The sequence below is a fragment of the Parasteatoda tepidariorum genome, chromosome 6, assembly GCF_043381705.1.
Source record: "Parasteatoda tepidariorum isolate YZ-2023 chromosome 6, CAS_Ptep_4.0, whole genome shotgun sequence".
NCBI classification, from domain to species: domain Eukaryota; kingdom Metazoa; phylum Arthropoda; class Arachnida; order Araneae; family Theridiidae; genus Parasteatoda; species Parasteatoda tepidariorum.
This window is the reverse complement of record NC_092209.1, coordinates 38,247,574-38,263,678: the sequence shown is the minus strand read 5'-3', so window position 1 is coordinate 38,263,678 and position 16,105 is coordinate 38,247,574. Positions and strand designations below refer to the sequence as shown.

The following is a 16,105-nucleotide window of genomic DNA, read 5'->3' as shown; positions in this document are numbered from 1 at the left end:
CTTGCCAGGGTGCGATATGAAAAAATTAAATTTCTACACATCACTGAATACTGGAGAAAATGCAAACAATACCAAGAGTTATTTTAGCAAAAATTACCAGTACAGCTTTATTTCTTAAAAATTGAGATCAATGATGCATTTCTGAAAATGAGATGTTTGTAAATGGTGGAGTTGCCTTTTAATAATATTAAGAAAATACTATTTAAAACAAAAATATTCCAATCATGAATATTAAAGTTTAAAAATATAAGTTTTTCTAATGTAGAAATATATAAATCTAACATCAAACTAACATCCAAGCTTCAAAGTACTCTTCAAGTTTATTAAAAATGTTTATTATCAAATGAATAAAATATATAAATCTGATTGTTTACAAATGTAACATACCACACATCCAAATGAAAAAAAGACATCTATCTGCTTGACAGTACCATACTGACTAAACAATGCTTTTAACTCTTCCTGTGTACAACCATCTGGCAAATTATTAACTGACAATCGCATTGTGTGCTGAAAAAGAAGAACAAAATAAAAATTCATTTGTTTTACAAAATTTTGAAATTTTTGGTTTGATAATGCTAACGTTAAAAATTTAAACGAAAAACTATCACAGCACATAGCTCCAAACTAACAATGATCCATTGGTCATAGACCACTAAAATTTTACTTAGACCACCATAAAGTTTGCCAGACCATATTTTTTTTAGTTATTCGTTCTTTAGACCATTCTACCCCTGGTGACATCAGTAGGAACTATGATTTATGCATGCAATGATAAATTGTTAATTTTACATTAAGATTCACAGCAGTAATTAAAATTTAGTGGTCTACAAAAAATTACCAGAGTATAATTGGCGTGCAATTCCCAAATCGTAAAAATATTTTTTTTGACATACTTGATTTGCTAAGATTTCATTGTATACCCACATGATTTTGTAGAAAAATTGCTTTTTCTTAAACCCAGATTTCTTTTTAACATGTGAATTCAGGTGGCGAATTTGTGAGTTTATGTACAATTTCGTCAACTTTTGCTAATGACTTGGCCGATCATCTAACTTAAGACGATTATCTAACTTCTTCAGCTTTTTACTAACAATTTTTGGGGAAGGTATTTATATTGCACATGAATACTAAAAAAAAAGTCACATAATAAGGGGACCACTCAGAGGGTAGGACTCATAGTGATTCTCCGACAAACTACTAGACATTTTTTAAAAAATTTTAAGATGTAAAAAGGACCTGGACAAAGATAGTTGGCTCAAACCGGTTTAAGTGATAGTGCATGAATAGGTGAAAATGAATGTATGAAATACTACCATTTTAAGTATAGATAATCAACAATAGATAGTTTTCACTATTCATAAAAATGTAACTTGCTACTACTAAGATTTACTAAATATTAAGAAGGATCAGTTTCTCTTAATTTAAAAATTCTAGAATAATATATGAAAGAGTATATTTTTAATAAAAGCTATGATTTCTATAATTGGGTATAAACAATTTTAAGTTCACTAAGAATTCAAAATTGCATCATAAAAAGCAATATTACAGAATTTCATCATACAAAGATCTGAGTCACCCACCATACAAAACAATATGTTAAATAGAAAATTTACAAAAATTAAATAAAACGATGGGAAAATTCTTTGAAACATATTAAACAGTTGAGCTAAATAAACAAGTAGAATTTTTTTATATGTAATTAAATTATCATTTGAAAGCTAAAGTGAAACATTTATAAAATTCTAAGGAATATATAAATAAGGAATTGTCACTAAGCATAAAAAATCATTAAAAAAACATACATATTTAACTTACCAATACAAAATTTTCTTAAATATATAAAATCAATTTTGTTATTTTTGTGAATTTAGCGACCGTACTGGACTGCGTACTTAATGAAAACAATGATTTCTATAAAAAAGATAACAATCTTGGGTTCAGTAGAAATTGAAATTGCGTCATAGGATGTTAAATAACAAGATTTCATCATACAAATATCCAAATCATCATACGATATAATACATTAAACAGAAAATTACACAGATTTATCAAGTGAATTTTCATAAAATTAGTTTTTAGATTAAATTACACAAAAGGGTATAAAATTTTAAATAACATATATAAAAAATAAATTTTCATCGAATAGCACGTAGTCTGCGTCATTAAAGAGCTGATCCGATATCTAATATAATCAGAATTTGATTAAAATAAAACATAAACAACAAACACTTTCGCTTTTACTGCTTTGTTCAGCTCCCTAAAACAGCATATATAAATGATTTATAATCTTCAAAAGTTAATAATTAGTAAAAGCGCATACCATTTAATCTCTAAAATGAATTAGAGTCTTTAATATATCAAAAGAATATCATCTCAGAAAATATCTATTTTCATCGATCACAATAAATTTCTCTTTAACTGTTGTTTGTTGTGATACGTCTACACAGCAAGGTCGTTACATCAGAATTTCGAAACACCGTACTGGCTGGAACAGGACTTTGGAATGTAGTAATTCGTGACGTAATTAAAACTATAGAATAAACCAGCTGACAGAGGGCAGTAAATTAAGAAAAAACTTACAAGTCAGCATTACTTTAGGAACCGTTGTTAACTTCTTGGATTTCCACTAGAGATTTGTCAACAAGTTTAGCATCATTCTACCTGAAGCTGAGAACATCGTCTGCTCTAATCATAACGAAACTCCGGAAGTATCTGACCCTGACAGGTGTATTAAAATGCATTGTGCAACTCCAATGCTAAAACGCTATTAAAACTAAGAATTTATTGATGCTGTCTTCTTTTATTTATGTCTTAATTTTGAAAGAAACTTTTTCCAATAAAATTTAGCTTCTTCTTTTTTTTTTTTTCACTGAAATCTTTTAGAACGTAAAATACATAGAAAATGAACAAAAAAAAGTTTCAAAATATTTATATTTATTAGAATTTATAGTTAATATTGAAATTTTTTTCCAACTCAAGAAGAAGGAGTTTAATACCATTGAAATTAAAGCAATATAAACAATTCAAAACGAAATTATATAAACTATAATTTCAAATAATACTGTATCTATAATAATTGTATCTTCTTGCTCTATCTAGAAAAGCTAACGTAATACTAAACCAATAAATAAATTTTATAAATGCTTTTATATATTAGGAACTTTCTCTGTAAATTTTAAAAAAAATCGTAAGGGCCATCGACACTGTTTTGTGTGTTCTTAACGTAAACTTTTACTTTGCTGCGCATAAACTATAACATTTAAAAACTTGAAATTACGAATTGTCAAAAACAGGGAGTACAATGGAATAATAATAAAAAATTATTATTCGTTCGAGAATTATTACCTTTTAAACTTGTGAGGGAAAAAAACATACGGGGTTTTCTGAAGGCTTATTTATTTATAAACTTGCAGTCTTTTATTTATTTATTTTTCTTCTTAATTCTAATTTGCTTGAAAGCTATTGCAATTTTAACTGCTTTGAGATTTTTTCTATTTTTTTGCGTTACGTTACATTTTGTTTTTCAGCACAAAATCTTTAAGACTTAAAAGATAGAAATTACGCAGGTATGGAATATAATTGTCAAATATTAAATAGATGATAAATTCTTTTTTGGCTATAAAATAACGATAAATTCAGTAAGTTGTGGTTAGTTAATGATTGAAACTTGAATTATTACCAGGTTCAGAGGTGCAGTCGAAATTTCAATTTCAAGATTTCATCGAATCACATGGGTTAATATAGTTATCACACCCACATGGACACAGTGTAGATATATAGTGTCCACAGAAAGTGATGTAAACTTGCTTTACTGCATTTTAGACATTGATATATTTTTAACTTAAATTTTGAAAATTGGTAAACAAGTCTCTAATATTTTAAAGTACTGATACATTGATTTATTTAATTAGTTCATCGAATTAGATAAGCTAATTAAATAAGTAATTATAAGTAATTTAACGTCCTATAGAATTATTATTATATTCAGAAAAATTCTATGATGTCCACAAACGTGACATGCTGATGCTGATCTCTACACATGACAAAAATTAAAAACTTCAAAGTAAATATAGTGAAGAACAAAGTATACGCCATTCTTTTAGCTGTAAACAAAATGCCTCATTGGCAAAAGATTCATGAACCGTAAAAACGTATGGCTGTCATCTAGATAAATTTATTGCCTCTTTTTTTTGTTGTTATTTTTTACTACAGGCTGAAATGTAACTCTGGGGCAGGAATTTAATTTGACGCTAAGAGCATATTAAAATTTATAATTAAGATTTTTGTTTTCAGTCCAATATTTTAAATGCATTCTCAGTCAAAAAAGTTATTTTTTGGAGATTATTAATTTTTTTATATTATTATTATTATCAATTACGAGGACAGAGAACGGGGAATTAGTAAGGTGTAACAGTCTATTGACGTACGTCGACAAATTTTGAATAATAAAATTAATTTTTTTAAACTTACATTTTCAATGTATTTTATAATATGTATTTAGATTTATAAAACATTCATAATAATTCTAAAAAATTTCATTAATTTCTGCGAATGACCCACCCATATATATATTAAAAGACAACTGTTAAGTTGACATACCTTTTACCCATTTTATCGAAGATTTATAAATCTATAAAAAATGAGAAAAGTAAAAAACGAATTTTATCTGATTGCACATTTGTACATCGGAGGTAAAGGATACCATGTCAAAATAATGTAATTTTTAAAGAGAGCAGATTTTAATATTGTTTACCTTTAGAAAAAGTTAGACAGTTTTTTTTTTCTTCCCCAAATTGCTTAACTTTGTTATTAGCCCTTAGAGGAAGTTGGACGTGGTGTTTTTTCAAACAGCCCAACTTCGCTATTTATAATGACAGGACATAGTGTCCTATGACACAAGATAGAGTGAGAAATCTACAGCATGGTTTCAACACTCAATTTTAGAAATAAATAGACATAGTGTCTTCTACCTTCCACATACAGATATGTAAATTAATACTACTAGATTTTTTTGAGGGGAGTGAATTTTTTTTTCCTACCAGGTACAATGCTATCTTCAGGGTGGAACTTTCAAGTGGGGACAAGGCTGACCCACAAGAGAACTTATAAAATTAAATATGTCTCAATATATAGCCTGAGTCAGCTAAAATCACATTTGCTGAACATTTTTTTTTTTTTTTTATTATTTTTTTTTATGGAAAACGTAGTTGACAACATACCGTAAAGTGTAGGTTTATAAATCAAATTAATTTATTTATAAGCCGATTCATTCATCAACTGATAAGCTGATTCACTAATTCCATCATCCGTTGAGCGGCTTCTTTTTTTCTTCCACATTTCATTCAATTTAGTAAATTCGCTAAATTGCTACGCAATCAGTAAATATTAAAAAACACAAGGGCATAAAAACAAATATTTTTAGTTACAGGAACTAAGCATTAAGTTTATTATCTAAGCACCATAATTCAGTCTTAAATACATCCCCATTAAAGTAATACTCCTGAAAAGAAACACGCGTAAAAAATTAAATCATCAACAAATCAATCATCAAAAAATTATAACTACATTTGGATTGGATTGGACAAAGACATTTTATTTTCATAAATTAAAATACTTTTTAAAAAAATTCAAATAAACCAATGTGTAAAATAAATAGCGGACATGTGAAAAAAATCTTTTTAAAAACTTCTTTGTATCGAATGCGCAATAAATCAAGCTTATCTAAACCAATAATTTAACTTTTAATAGTTAATAAACAATATTTAAGGTTTTTTTTTTCAATAGAGTAAATTTTAAACTTCACGAATAACGAAAAGAAGCAGTAGGATTTTAAGATGCAAAAATGAAAATTTTTGTATTCCTGCTTTTTTTTTTTACTCAACAAAATTTTAATTGCTGTCTTGTATCAAATCTTTATTTTTCTGAAAAACTAAGAGCATTATGCTTAGACGTTATTTCCAGACTGAAATAAGATTTTTAATTGAATCAAATTTACATGTTCTAGTGCGTTTTGTTTAGTGCAATTTCAATTTCGAAAAAATAAACTTTTTCCCTGACCTAATAAATATTAAATTACTCATAAAATAAGGAATTCATAATCATAAAAAAATGAAACATGACTTCCGCTATAACAATGAAAAACTTTCACGAAAAAAGAAAAAAAAACTTTTCTTGTTATTCAAGAAACATTAAAAGTCCACGGAACCAGTTTCTTTTTTTAAGCAACCTTAACTCATGAAAGTTTTGGATGAATTAGAAAAAAGCATATTAATGTATAAAAACACTTGTGACGGTTAAATAAAGTATTCATTGAATTATTTAATATCTAATGGTAGCACCTAAACTATGAGTCGCTTCAGCTTATTTTCCTAGATTTCGTATTTTCCTATGTTTCTTTTGAAATTGAAAAGATAGAAATTGCTGATGTTGCCCAGGCTGAGACAAAGAAAATATAAATAAAAGAATAAATAAAAAATGTTTCTACAATATCACATGCAAACAATTAAACAAGGCCTGAATCAAAAAAACACAAATAATCAAAAAAAATATCAGGAATTAAGAAACAATGTCGTGTCTAAGTTCCTTGGAGTCGTTCAAAAGATATTAAGGAAATTTTAATCTAATCAGAAAATGAATCTAATTTACAAATACAGAAAAAGACATATTAATAATTAAAACATTAAATCAAAATGGAAAAGCGCCTAAAGCAGCTAAAACCAAATCTTCTTTACTTTAATTTAGATATTCAAACAAACAATTAAAGCAGTAAAAAGTAATAAAATAAAAGATATGTGTGTTGGCAAGACAGCACTTTTTCAGGGGACATATTGCCTACCAACACACAAGAGCCTTTTTTGTTGTCAGTGGAAAAACCAAAACTGACAGTTTGCATTTTAATCTGCAATAGTGAGGTTTTAACAATAGATTTTCAATATTGCGTGGAAACTACATGTCACCGGAAAGTAGCGATTGTTAACAAATCACGCCATGAAAACTTACAGAAAAAAAAGAAGAAAGAAAGAAAGAAAAAAACACGATCGAAATTAGTGCTTCCGTTCTTGATTAATTAGAGTATATTCATCTATCCATGCACAGACTTTTGTTTTTAGATATAGAAGGGGAAAAAAACAATAACTTTAATCTCTTTTTTTCGCATAATTGCAACAAACAAATTTTAAACATATTAATTAATAACTTCTTCTACAAGGTTTTTCGGTCGAAGCCTAAAGTATTCTTCGATTAAATTTCTATCTCAAAATCTTAGAAACCAAAATCTTTTAAGAATTTAATCTCATTCCAGAATATTTCTTTCAAATAATAATCTGAAAACATGCAGCTTTTAATGAAAATTATAAACACGAGAACAATTTTTCTTCCACGTTGGTGGTGATGTAAGCAAGAGAGCAGATATGGCAAGTTTCTTCCACTGTGGAAAAAACTGTCCCGGAAGAAATAGCTTTCTTCCCACCGAAGTGAAATAAACAAAAAAGTGTTTTTTCAAACTCCCAAAAACACATTTCAGCAAAAAAAATGGGGGGGCATTTAATGGGGTATTATTAAAAGTATTATTAAAGTAATTCTGATACTGCTCATTTACTTGGAGTTATCAAAACCATTAATAAACCTAAAATTTTATAAAAATAAAAAAATAAATAAAAAATTACAGAAGAAAAAATGAAATTAATCCAATCCATGTGTAAGTTCTCCATAACTCATTTAATATTGAGCACATTTAAGACTTGCTACACAATAAACATAAAAATAGAAAATTATATGTAACACTCAATTCACAATGGGGGGGGGGGATCAACTTGCGCTTTTTTCTTCTTCCTTTTGTTCAAAAATAAGTTATTATTTTTGAACAATATAAGTTATTGCCCTTTTTATTAAAAATATTTTTTTAAAGTAAATACAATTTTACGTTTACGATATTCCTCTTCAATTATCAATTACTTGTGCAATTTTACCTCTACAAAGTAACTGTTAGTTATAACCAGGGCTCAAAGAATTAAAAAAATAGTGGCCTGCAAAAATTTCTGGTAGCCAATGAAAATATGTACTAAAAACTCCATTATTATTTTTCTTTCCAAATTAGAAAGTTTGTAGAATATATCCATGCATAAAAATTAAATACTTGGATTCGGAATACTTATTACAAAATGAAGGAAATACTCATTACAACATTATAAAATATTAAGATTTTTTTTAAAGAGAAAAATTAAAATAAGAATAATCTATGTGTAATTTCAAAGTTATGTTTCTACTATTAAATATGTATATTATCTGAGAATTCGCAGGTAACAATATCAATATAGTGTTTTTTTTTTTACCCACATTTATAAATTAGGATGCAACTTCATCAAAATTTCCGCGTCCGTGGGACAGCAAAATTTCGCAATCACGAGCCTTGAACAACAAAAAAAAAACGCAATTACTGTAGATAAAAACTTTTCCTATTATTTTGCTGAAATAAAATTGAAAGGAATGCGTTTTTCCATGTATTTAACACAAAATTTATGTCATGGAAATTTCGAATCGTTCATTCAATTAATAACTTCTTAAAGCACGCGTTCGATTTGCGTCGTGAGTTCCCCTGGTTTTTTAATCAATATTTTTAATAGAATATTAAAAACGCAATTAAATTTCGAATAGCGCATTCTATGCACGCCTTCGAATTTTGAACTGCTTTTTCGATGGTTATACTCACGGATTTCTAAATAAGCATTAAAAACCCGATATTTTTAATGCAGAACTATTACGACTCATGAATCTCAAATCGCGCATATGAGTAATCACCTTTTGATTTTCGACCGCATTTTTTTGATTTCGCACCGATTTCATCACAAATCCATGTTTTTTCGATCGTACCAGAGTTACAGCTACGGATTTTCTATATGTTTTTTTGAATTTTTAAACATATTTTTATCACATTATTGACTATTGACACAGAACGTAAAATAAGAAGTTTTAGGATTACGCGACAGTGCGAAGATATTATAACCGTCGTTGAACAGCCAACCCAATTTTGTGGGTTCCCGACTACTAATGTTCAACTCCGTAGCCTTCTAATTTTGAACCCAATACAGAAGACAAGGGAACTTCTGGATCGAGTATTGGGAGAAGTTTTTCCCTCGTGGGGGACTTTTCGATGGAGCTAACCCGCATTTGCGTTAGATGGAGAGGAAGACCACGAGAACCTCCCATGGTTAGCCTGACGGCAAGGGGACTCTAACCCATGATCCGTCTACCACTGAGGATATTTCACGTCAGCACTGTGGTTGGTGCAAGCAGGATGCGGAATTCGAACCCGGTTCATCTCATTGAAAGGTGAACGCTCTATCCCCTGAGCCATCGCGGCGAAGATAAAAATAGGATTTTTTTTCCCTCTGATGATTGTTGAAAGTACGGGCAATAACGAGAAAAAATATTCAATATTAGTAATAATAAATTCAATATTAGTTAAATAAATTTAATATTAGCAATTTCAACAAAACAATTAAAAATAGTTAATTTCTTTCTTTAATAAAATAATTAAAAAATAGGTTTAGAAAAAATACTGTGGCCAAATAATTAAAATGCAGCTAAAAAAAATTTTTCCTTAAAAAAAAATATCTCTTTTTGAATGACTTAAAAAAAAATAATTTTAAAATTCTTATGATTATTTACTTGTTAATTGGACTAATATTTAAAAACAAATTACAAAAAGATTATTTCAAAAATATTGAAACAACTAATCATAAAAGATTTGTTTCCATCTTTTAAAAATAGTAAATACGTATGTGACCCCCAAAATCCCCCTTACAAATTCCCTAGTAGAAAAATTTAATATATTAAATCTTTTTTTTCTTTACAATATTATTCAAGAGTCTTCAAAAATTTGAAACAAATTAAGTAGAATAGATAAGACACTTCAATAACTTTTGTACAATTTCTGGATGGTTCTCCAGTAAATATTTGCAATTTTAGAATTTTCGATAAAATCTTCTGATTGAAATCAAGCAAAACAAAGCAGAAAAGTTTCATGTTTGATCTTATCTATATTAGATCAAATGAATAAAAGGCACATATAAATTTTGAAGTGATAAAGCTCTGTCATAATTAACTTTCTAGTATTCACAAGGAAAAAATAGTGAATAATCTCAAGTTGAAGGATTGTGATACCGATCCATAAATACAAAAGTGCACTAATGTTATTGTCTTTCTAACAATGTAAATGATGGAAAGAGAGAGATTGTTGTGCACAGTTAGCATGCAGTGGAATTTTAATGTAACTGAAATACTTCTTGAAACTGATTTTCTAATCATTCAAAAGGGCGCTAAGAGGACCAAACAGGGTATCTGCTACATTTTAGATTTTCAAATCCATGACTTTTCATGACTTAACGAAGTTACTATTTTCTCTGTCAAAAATACAACAATAAATTTGAAAAAGCATTATAATTACATTAAGTATAATCAAAACTGTTATTCTTTGCATCTTCATATTTATAGATTTTAAATTTAAAAAACCGAGTAAAGAAAGAATTGAAACAATAATATTTGCAATTATTTTTTATCTGAAAAGCAATTATTTTTTCCCCCCGAATTATATTCTAAAGATATTTTTCTTGTTCATGCGAAAGGGAAGAAATAGTGATTTTCCTGTTTTCATTTCGGAATTAAAAAAATTCGCCAATGAGTAGCTCGCTTCAGCTAAAGTTTTAAATTGATCAAATAAAAAATTATAATAAATAAATACAAAAAATTCTGAAATCACAGAAGTTTAAAAGATAATTCACTCTAGAAATGATGTTCCTTCTTTCATTTTTTGAAAGAACGCCATAATTTTTAAAGAACACGATAAAAACCTTTATATATTTTACTAAAATGTGACTGTGTGAGTGGGTTTTTGATACAAATTCAGATATTTGGAACACCGCGAAATTGTGGGCGAGCGGTAAATTTCATTTTAAAAATTAGACTTTTCGACAACCCAAATCCATGACTTTGCTCAAAATTATGACATTTCATGACAAATTTTATTCAATACCAAAATCCATGACTCTCCATGATTTTTCATGACTTTCCAGGTGCATGGATACCCTGACTAAAACATTAAAACAAAGGATTTTGAAACTTCACTCTAAAAAACTTAATTTGGAGGGGAAAAGCATTTTGAATAAAGCTGTGTATTCATCACCTTTATATTTAACATTTTTTTGTAATTAACAACTATAAAATCTGAATTTTGTTAACTTATGCTCTTTAATGATGCGTTAAATATACATGAAAATAAGCTGATATCAAAAATAAGAAATAATATGCAAACACTAGATATAAAAATTCTATATTCTTATTTATTCTTAAGTGCATAAACGTTTTATTATTATTATGAAGATGTTGTTTTATAATCTAAAACTAAGATTTTCATAAACCAACTGAGCAGATAAATACATTTTATGTATTGCGGTGCACATTGTGGTTATGTATTAAGATTACTAAGCAATGCAATATGTAACTTTTTATAAAATTATAATGATTAGGAATTTTATGAATTTTTATGGTTACTAAAGTATTTTTATGCTAGGTAAAAAATAAATTTACAAATTTTTCGAGTTCAAAAGTTCAATGAAAACAAAATAATACCAAATAGATTTTATACATACAAAGAAAAAAAAAGATTTCAAGATGCTTGTGATAAATAATGGATAATGATTATCAACTGGCGAAAGAATTAGAATAAAATTCTCTCATTTCAATTTAGTCAAATAGAAAAAAAAATTCCAGTAAAAGTGAACTTAATACATGAAAATGCATTTATTTACTTCTAATTCTTAACTTGAGAAAAATTTATTACCATATAGTCAGTGATAATTAGAAGGGTGAGAGATAAAAGGATAAAATTAACTATAAATGTAAAAATCATATGATAAATGATTAAAAACTATTTTTAAATTTCATTATGTGAAGCAAATTGAATATTTAAAAAGGAATTACAGTGATTGCTATTCTTTGCAAATTTTTTTTTACATTAAAAATTCATTCACTCTTTTCTTTTTCTTTCTTTTTTTTGTTTGAAGTTGGCGAAATTTTGATGGCATCCTCTTTATCTTGGTTACTGCATACACTTTACTTTACATGTTCTTATAAATAATCTAAGTGGTATTTTTTGCTTGTGTACATGAGAGAGAGAATAGCTTATCTTGCATATGCAGTTTGGAAAATCCTTATGCAATATTTTAATATCCAACTATATTTGCTTGAAGAAACAAATTTAGCACAAAAAAAATTAAAATGCAGGTGACATTAATTGTAATAAATTTTGTTTATTTAAAACTTAATATTTTTTTCTTCCTTCCTAAATGTCTCAAATGTTAAAAAATAATAAGAATCAGGCAACATTAAATAATCACACAAAAATAGATGAAGTTGCTTAATTGATAGTATTTCAAAGTTTCACAAGTGACCTACATGTTAAGAACATTTCTAATATTGGTTGTTATATCAAGATCTGATCAAGTATTTTCAATAAATTATAAAAACTTTTTCTAGTATCCAACTATGCGGATTACTTTGGCAATTAATAAAAATCCAATGTCTGTGTAACGACAGGTTCATATTCTGAAATATAATGCATTACTTACAAAAACTGTTCTAGATGAACAGCTTATTTGTTGAGAAGGTGATGTAGGCATATCATACAAATTTAAATCTTGAAATTTCTCAGTGACTTCTTGCACAGTTTGTGTATGTTGAGACAAATTTTGCATTTCAAAAAAAGAACCACTGGCTGCTGAGTTGATAGCAAAATGGCATTGCTAAAAATAATTTTAAAAAATTACTCTTTTAAATCTAAAGTTTAGAGTAAAGAAGTTCAAGTAAGCCTAAAGTACACAATGAAGTTTAAAATGCTGAAAAAATGTTTTCAATACATTAAAATGCAAATAAATTATGCAGTATATGCAACTGCATAATACTGCCACAATTTGTTCGAATTTTGAAATTTTGAATTGTTTTCAGCATTTGAAATGTCATGATTTACTCTAGATTTACCCGAATTCAGTTTTCTTTTAATTATTAGAAACACAATTTGCCATGACAAGTTCATTTCGCAGTATAGCATCCTTTTGAAATAAAATAAGTGCATATTTAGTACACTGACTACTTACTTCTGGGCATAAGTAAAAAATATATATAATATATATTAGCGAAAAAGTTGCAGTTAAGATTGCCGGCCAATATGGAAATGATATAAAATGCATTTTTAATAATAGGAAGAAAGGGCAAAGATACATGCCTTAAACAATAGCAAGTTTATATTCAAATTGGGGCTATTTAACTCAGACAATTAGAACTTTACCCTGGTTGGGTTAAGGATCTGTTACAATTAAGTTAATTTATAATAAATGCATGCATATTATGTGGGTATAACAGTAAATGTTTGATAAAAGTGATTATTTGGACTAGAAGTATTATTGAACCTTTGTCATGTTTACTAACAGATTATCATGGTTTACTAATTTAAAATTAATGCATGCATAATTTGTTTTCAGCAGCCAATGCACTATGTGTGATAAAATATTATTCTTACTCCAGTCTGACTTATTTCCACACAACAATACTTATCTATATACATTACAAAATAAATAAGCTCATTATAAAGCATCGAAAGTAAATTAATGTATTAATATTTTTTGAATAAATATAACTAAAAAAGCAAAAACACTTTATTCCCATCAAATTTAAATTCTAAATAACGATTTAAAAAACGAAACCTGAGATGAAATCATGTCAATATTTTATTATAAACAAATGCATGTGACACTAAAAATTGTCCAAGCTTTCATAAGTTCACAATATTTGCAATTGGGGATAAAAGGAAAAATTTAATAAGGCTTTAAAAATGAAAGTCAGATAAAATACACATTTTTTTTTTTTTTAAATAACTCATTTAAATCAAACACATGTATCACTAAAATTGTCTGTGCTTATAATTTCACAATATACACAAATGGATAGAACATGGGAAAAAATACTTTAACTTATATTGCCGATAAAAAGCAGATTATATTCAGAAAAACTGTTTGCTACCCCCAGAAATGAGTTTTTACTATAATCACTAATAACTCTCTCTTTTTAGTAACACATTGACAAAAAAAAGAGTTGTGATGTATGTGTGTGTGGATGCCATCCATCATACACAGTAAAATTCTATTTAAAGAAATAATACTTTTAGAAAATATTTAAAATTACACTATTTGCCTGGATACAAAATAATAAAAACATACACATAATTAAATTTAAAAGTAACTTACATTATTATTCAAAGCCGGTGAGTTTCTGGATCTAATATGTGAGCTTCTTTCATGATTATCAATAATCTGGAAAAAAGAAAAGTTAAGTGTGTTATTAGAGGAATTATACAAAAAAAAAAATAAAAAAAAAATTTAAAAAAAAAAGATTTCAAAGCTGATGAGGAAAGTAAAATGCAACCTTATAGGTATAGTGCTTTAATGAAAGATATAGAAGAAAGATGTAATACCAATTTCATAAAATTAAAGTCGTCTAACTCTTATACTCATTCACAAAAAGTAAAATGGCTTGTTAAAGTAACCTGATGCAAGTAACAAGCAAACAAGGTGTGACTTTGACAAAATATTTTCTTTTCTGGTTCTTTTTGAAGCAAGAATGAGAAAATATTTATAATTAGGAAATCATCAAAGTGCAATAAACTGAGTGCAAAACTTGCGTTATTTACCTATTCCCTGATGAAGCTTTTTTTTTTCTTTATTTATAAAATGTACTTTTAAGAACAAGGACATGCTAAAAACTAAATGATTTTTTTTTGTCAGCTATCACTTTCATTCTTAAAAAAATCATATTCATATGATTTACATTGAGGATCTGTTTATAGAAATAAAAAGATTTCAATCAATAATACATTATGATGAACATAAATTTTCTGTTTCATCAAATTAGATTCTAAAAATTAAAGCCATAGTTATTTCCTTTTTAGAAAAAAAAATACATGTTCACAAAATGAGAGCTTTGGAATAATGGGCAAAATGTAATGTTGTAATTAACTTCTTTGTTAATTAGAAAAGATAATAAAAAATATTTTTAAATGGAAAATTGAAAAATTCTTTAAACATTCGAACTCACAATTTCTTACTTTGAGTTCATGTCATATTTTATTAAAAGAATTTAAATTAGTAAGTGTGGTTTATATTAATTTTTGTTTAGTTTTAAATATGTAGTTTTAACTAATCGATATTATAGCATTAACTATTAAAATTTTCAATAAGCGCATGTAAAAGTATTTTTCAAAAATACAAAATTTTAATGAATGTTTTTTTTTCTCGTCCATATTTTAATCATTATTTGTCTAGCTGCATCTCCTAAAAACTTTTCCAGACTTCAATGGAATACACAACTTTTACCTCTTCAAAAAATAGATTTCTGTATTTTTTTCCAAAACAACTGGAATGCACTTACTAGAATATTATTATTATTCAATAATAATAATAATAATATTCAAAATTTTTGAATATTATTATTATTCAAAAAAAATCACATACAGACAGAATTTTTAATTCAATAATGGAATAGTCAAAATAATTTTAAAAAGAACACTTATAGAGTATACTTATCCCAATGGTATGTACATAAGAAATTTTTTTTTTTAACTATGTTAAAATAAAAACATCTTCAGTACTCATAATAGAACATGTGAAACATTCAAAGGGTTAAGAGGAAATGCACATATTTCAATCTAATGATATTTAGAATACTTTCTATGCACAAAAGTATAATACGATTGTAATTTAAACCAGAAATGTTGTAATATGAAAATGAAAAGATGTTTATCAAACTTCTTAAATTTGAAATCAATCTGTTCCTATTTTTTTCTTTATTAGAAAAATAACAACAAATTATTTGTAATGAAAGTGAATAGAATTCTAAATTAAAGTTATGTCCCACTTCTTGGAACGCCCTCCTTCATCGTTATTTAGTAACCAAATTCTTATTGAGTACCCAAGCAAAAACTCATTTAGGAAATAAATGGTGAAGTTTGTCAACTGCTATTAATTTTTCATATCTCTCATTCATTAAAAAGTTCATT

The 16,105-nt window shown here is 27.0% G+C and overlaps 1 protein-coding gene across 5 annotated transcripts in view; it reads right to left on the bottom strand.

Annotated features, from left to right (window-relative positions):
* Window positions 1-16,105, bottom strand: part of LOC107457248 (next to BRCA1 gene 1 protein) — a 40,300-nt gene that overhangs the window by 22,818 nt on the left and 1,377 nt on the right. Inside the window, exons 2-4 of one of the 5 annotated variants that reach the window (XM_016075366.3) lie at window positions 14,298-14,363; window positions 12,627-12,800; window positions 388-510 (exon numbers count right to left, since the gene is read on the bottom strand). In XM_016075366.3, coding sequence (XP_015930852.1) covers window positions 388-510; window positions 12,627-12,800; window positions 14,298-14,363 — 363 coding nt within the window. Of the gene's footprint in view, window positions 1-387; window positions 511-1,818; window positions 2,224-2,323; window positions 2,727-12,626; window positions 12,801-14,297; window positions 14,364-16,105 lie in introns of those variants that run through there. The other 4 variants (XM_016075368.2, XM_016075371.3, XM_016075369.3 and 1 more) reach the window with 4 other exon arrangements.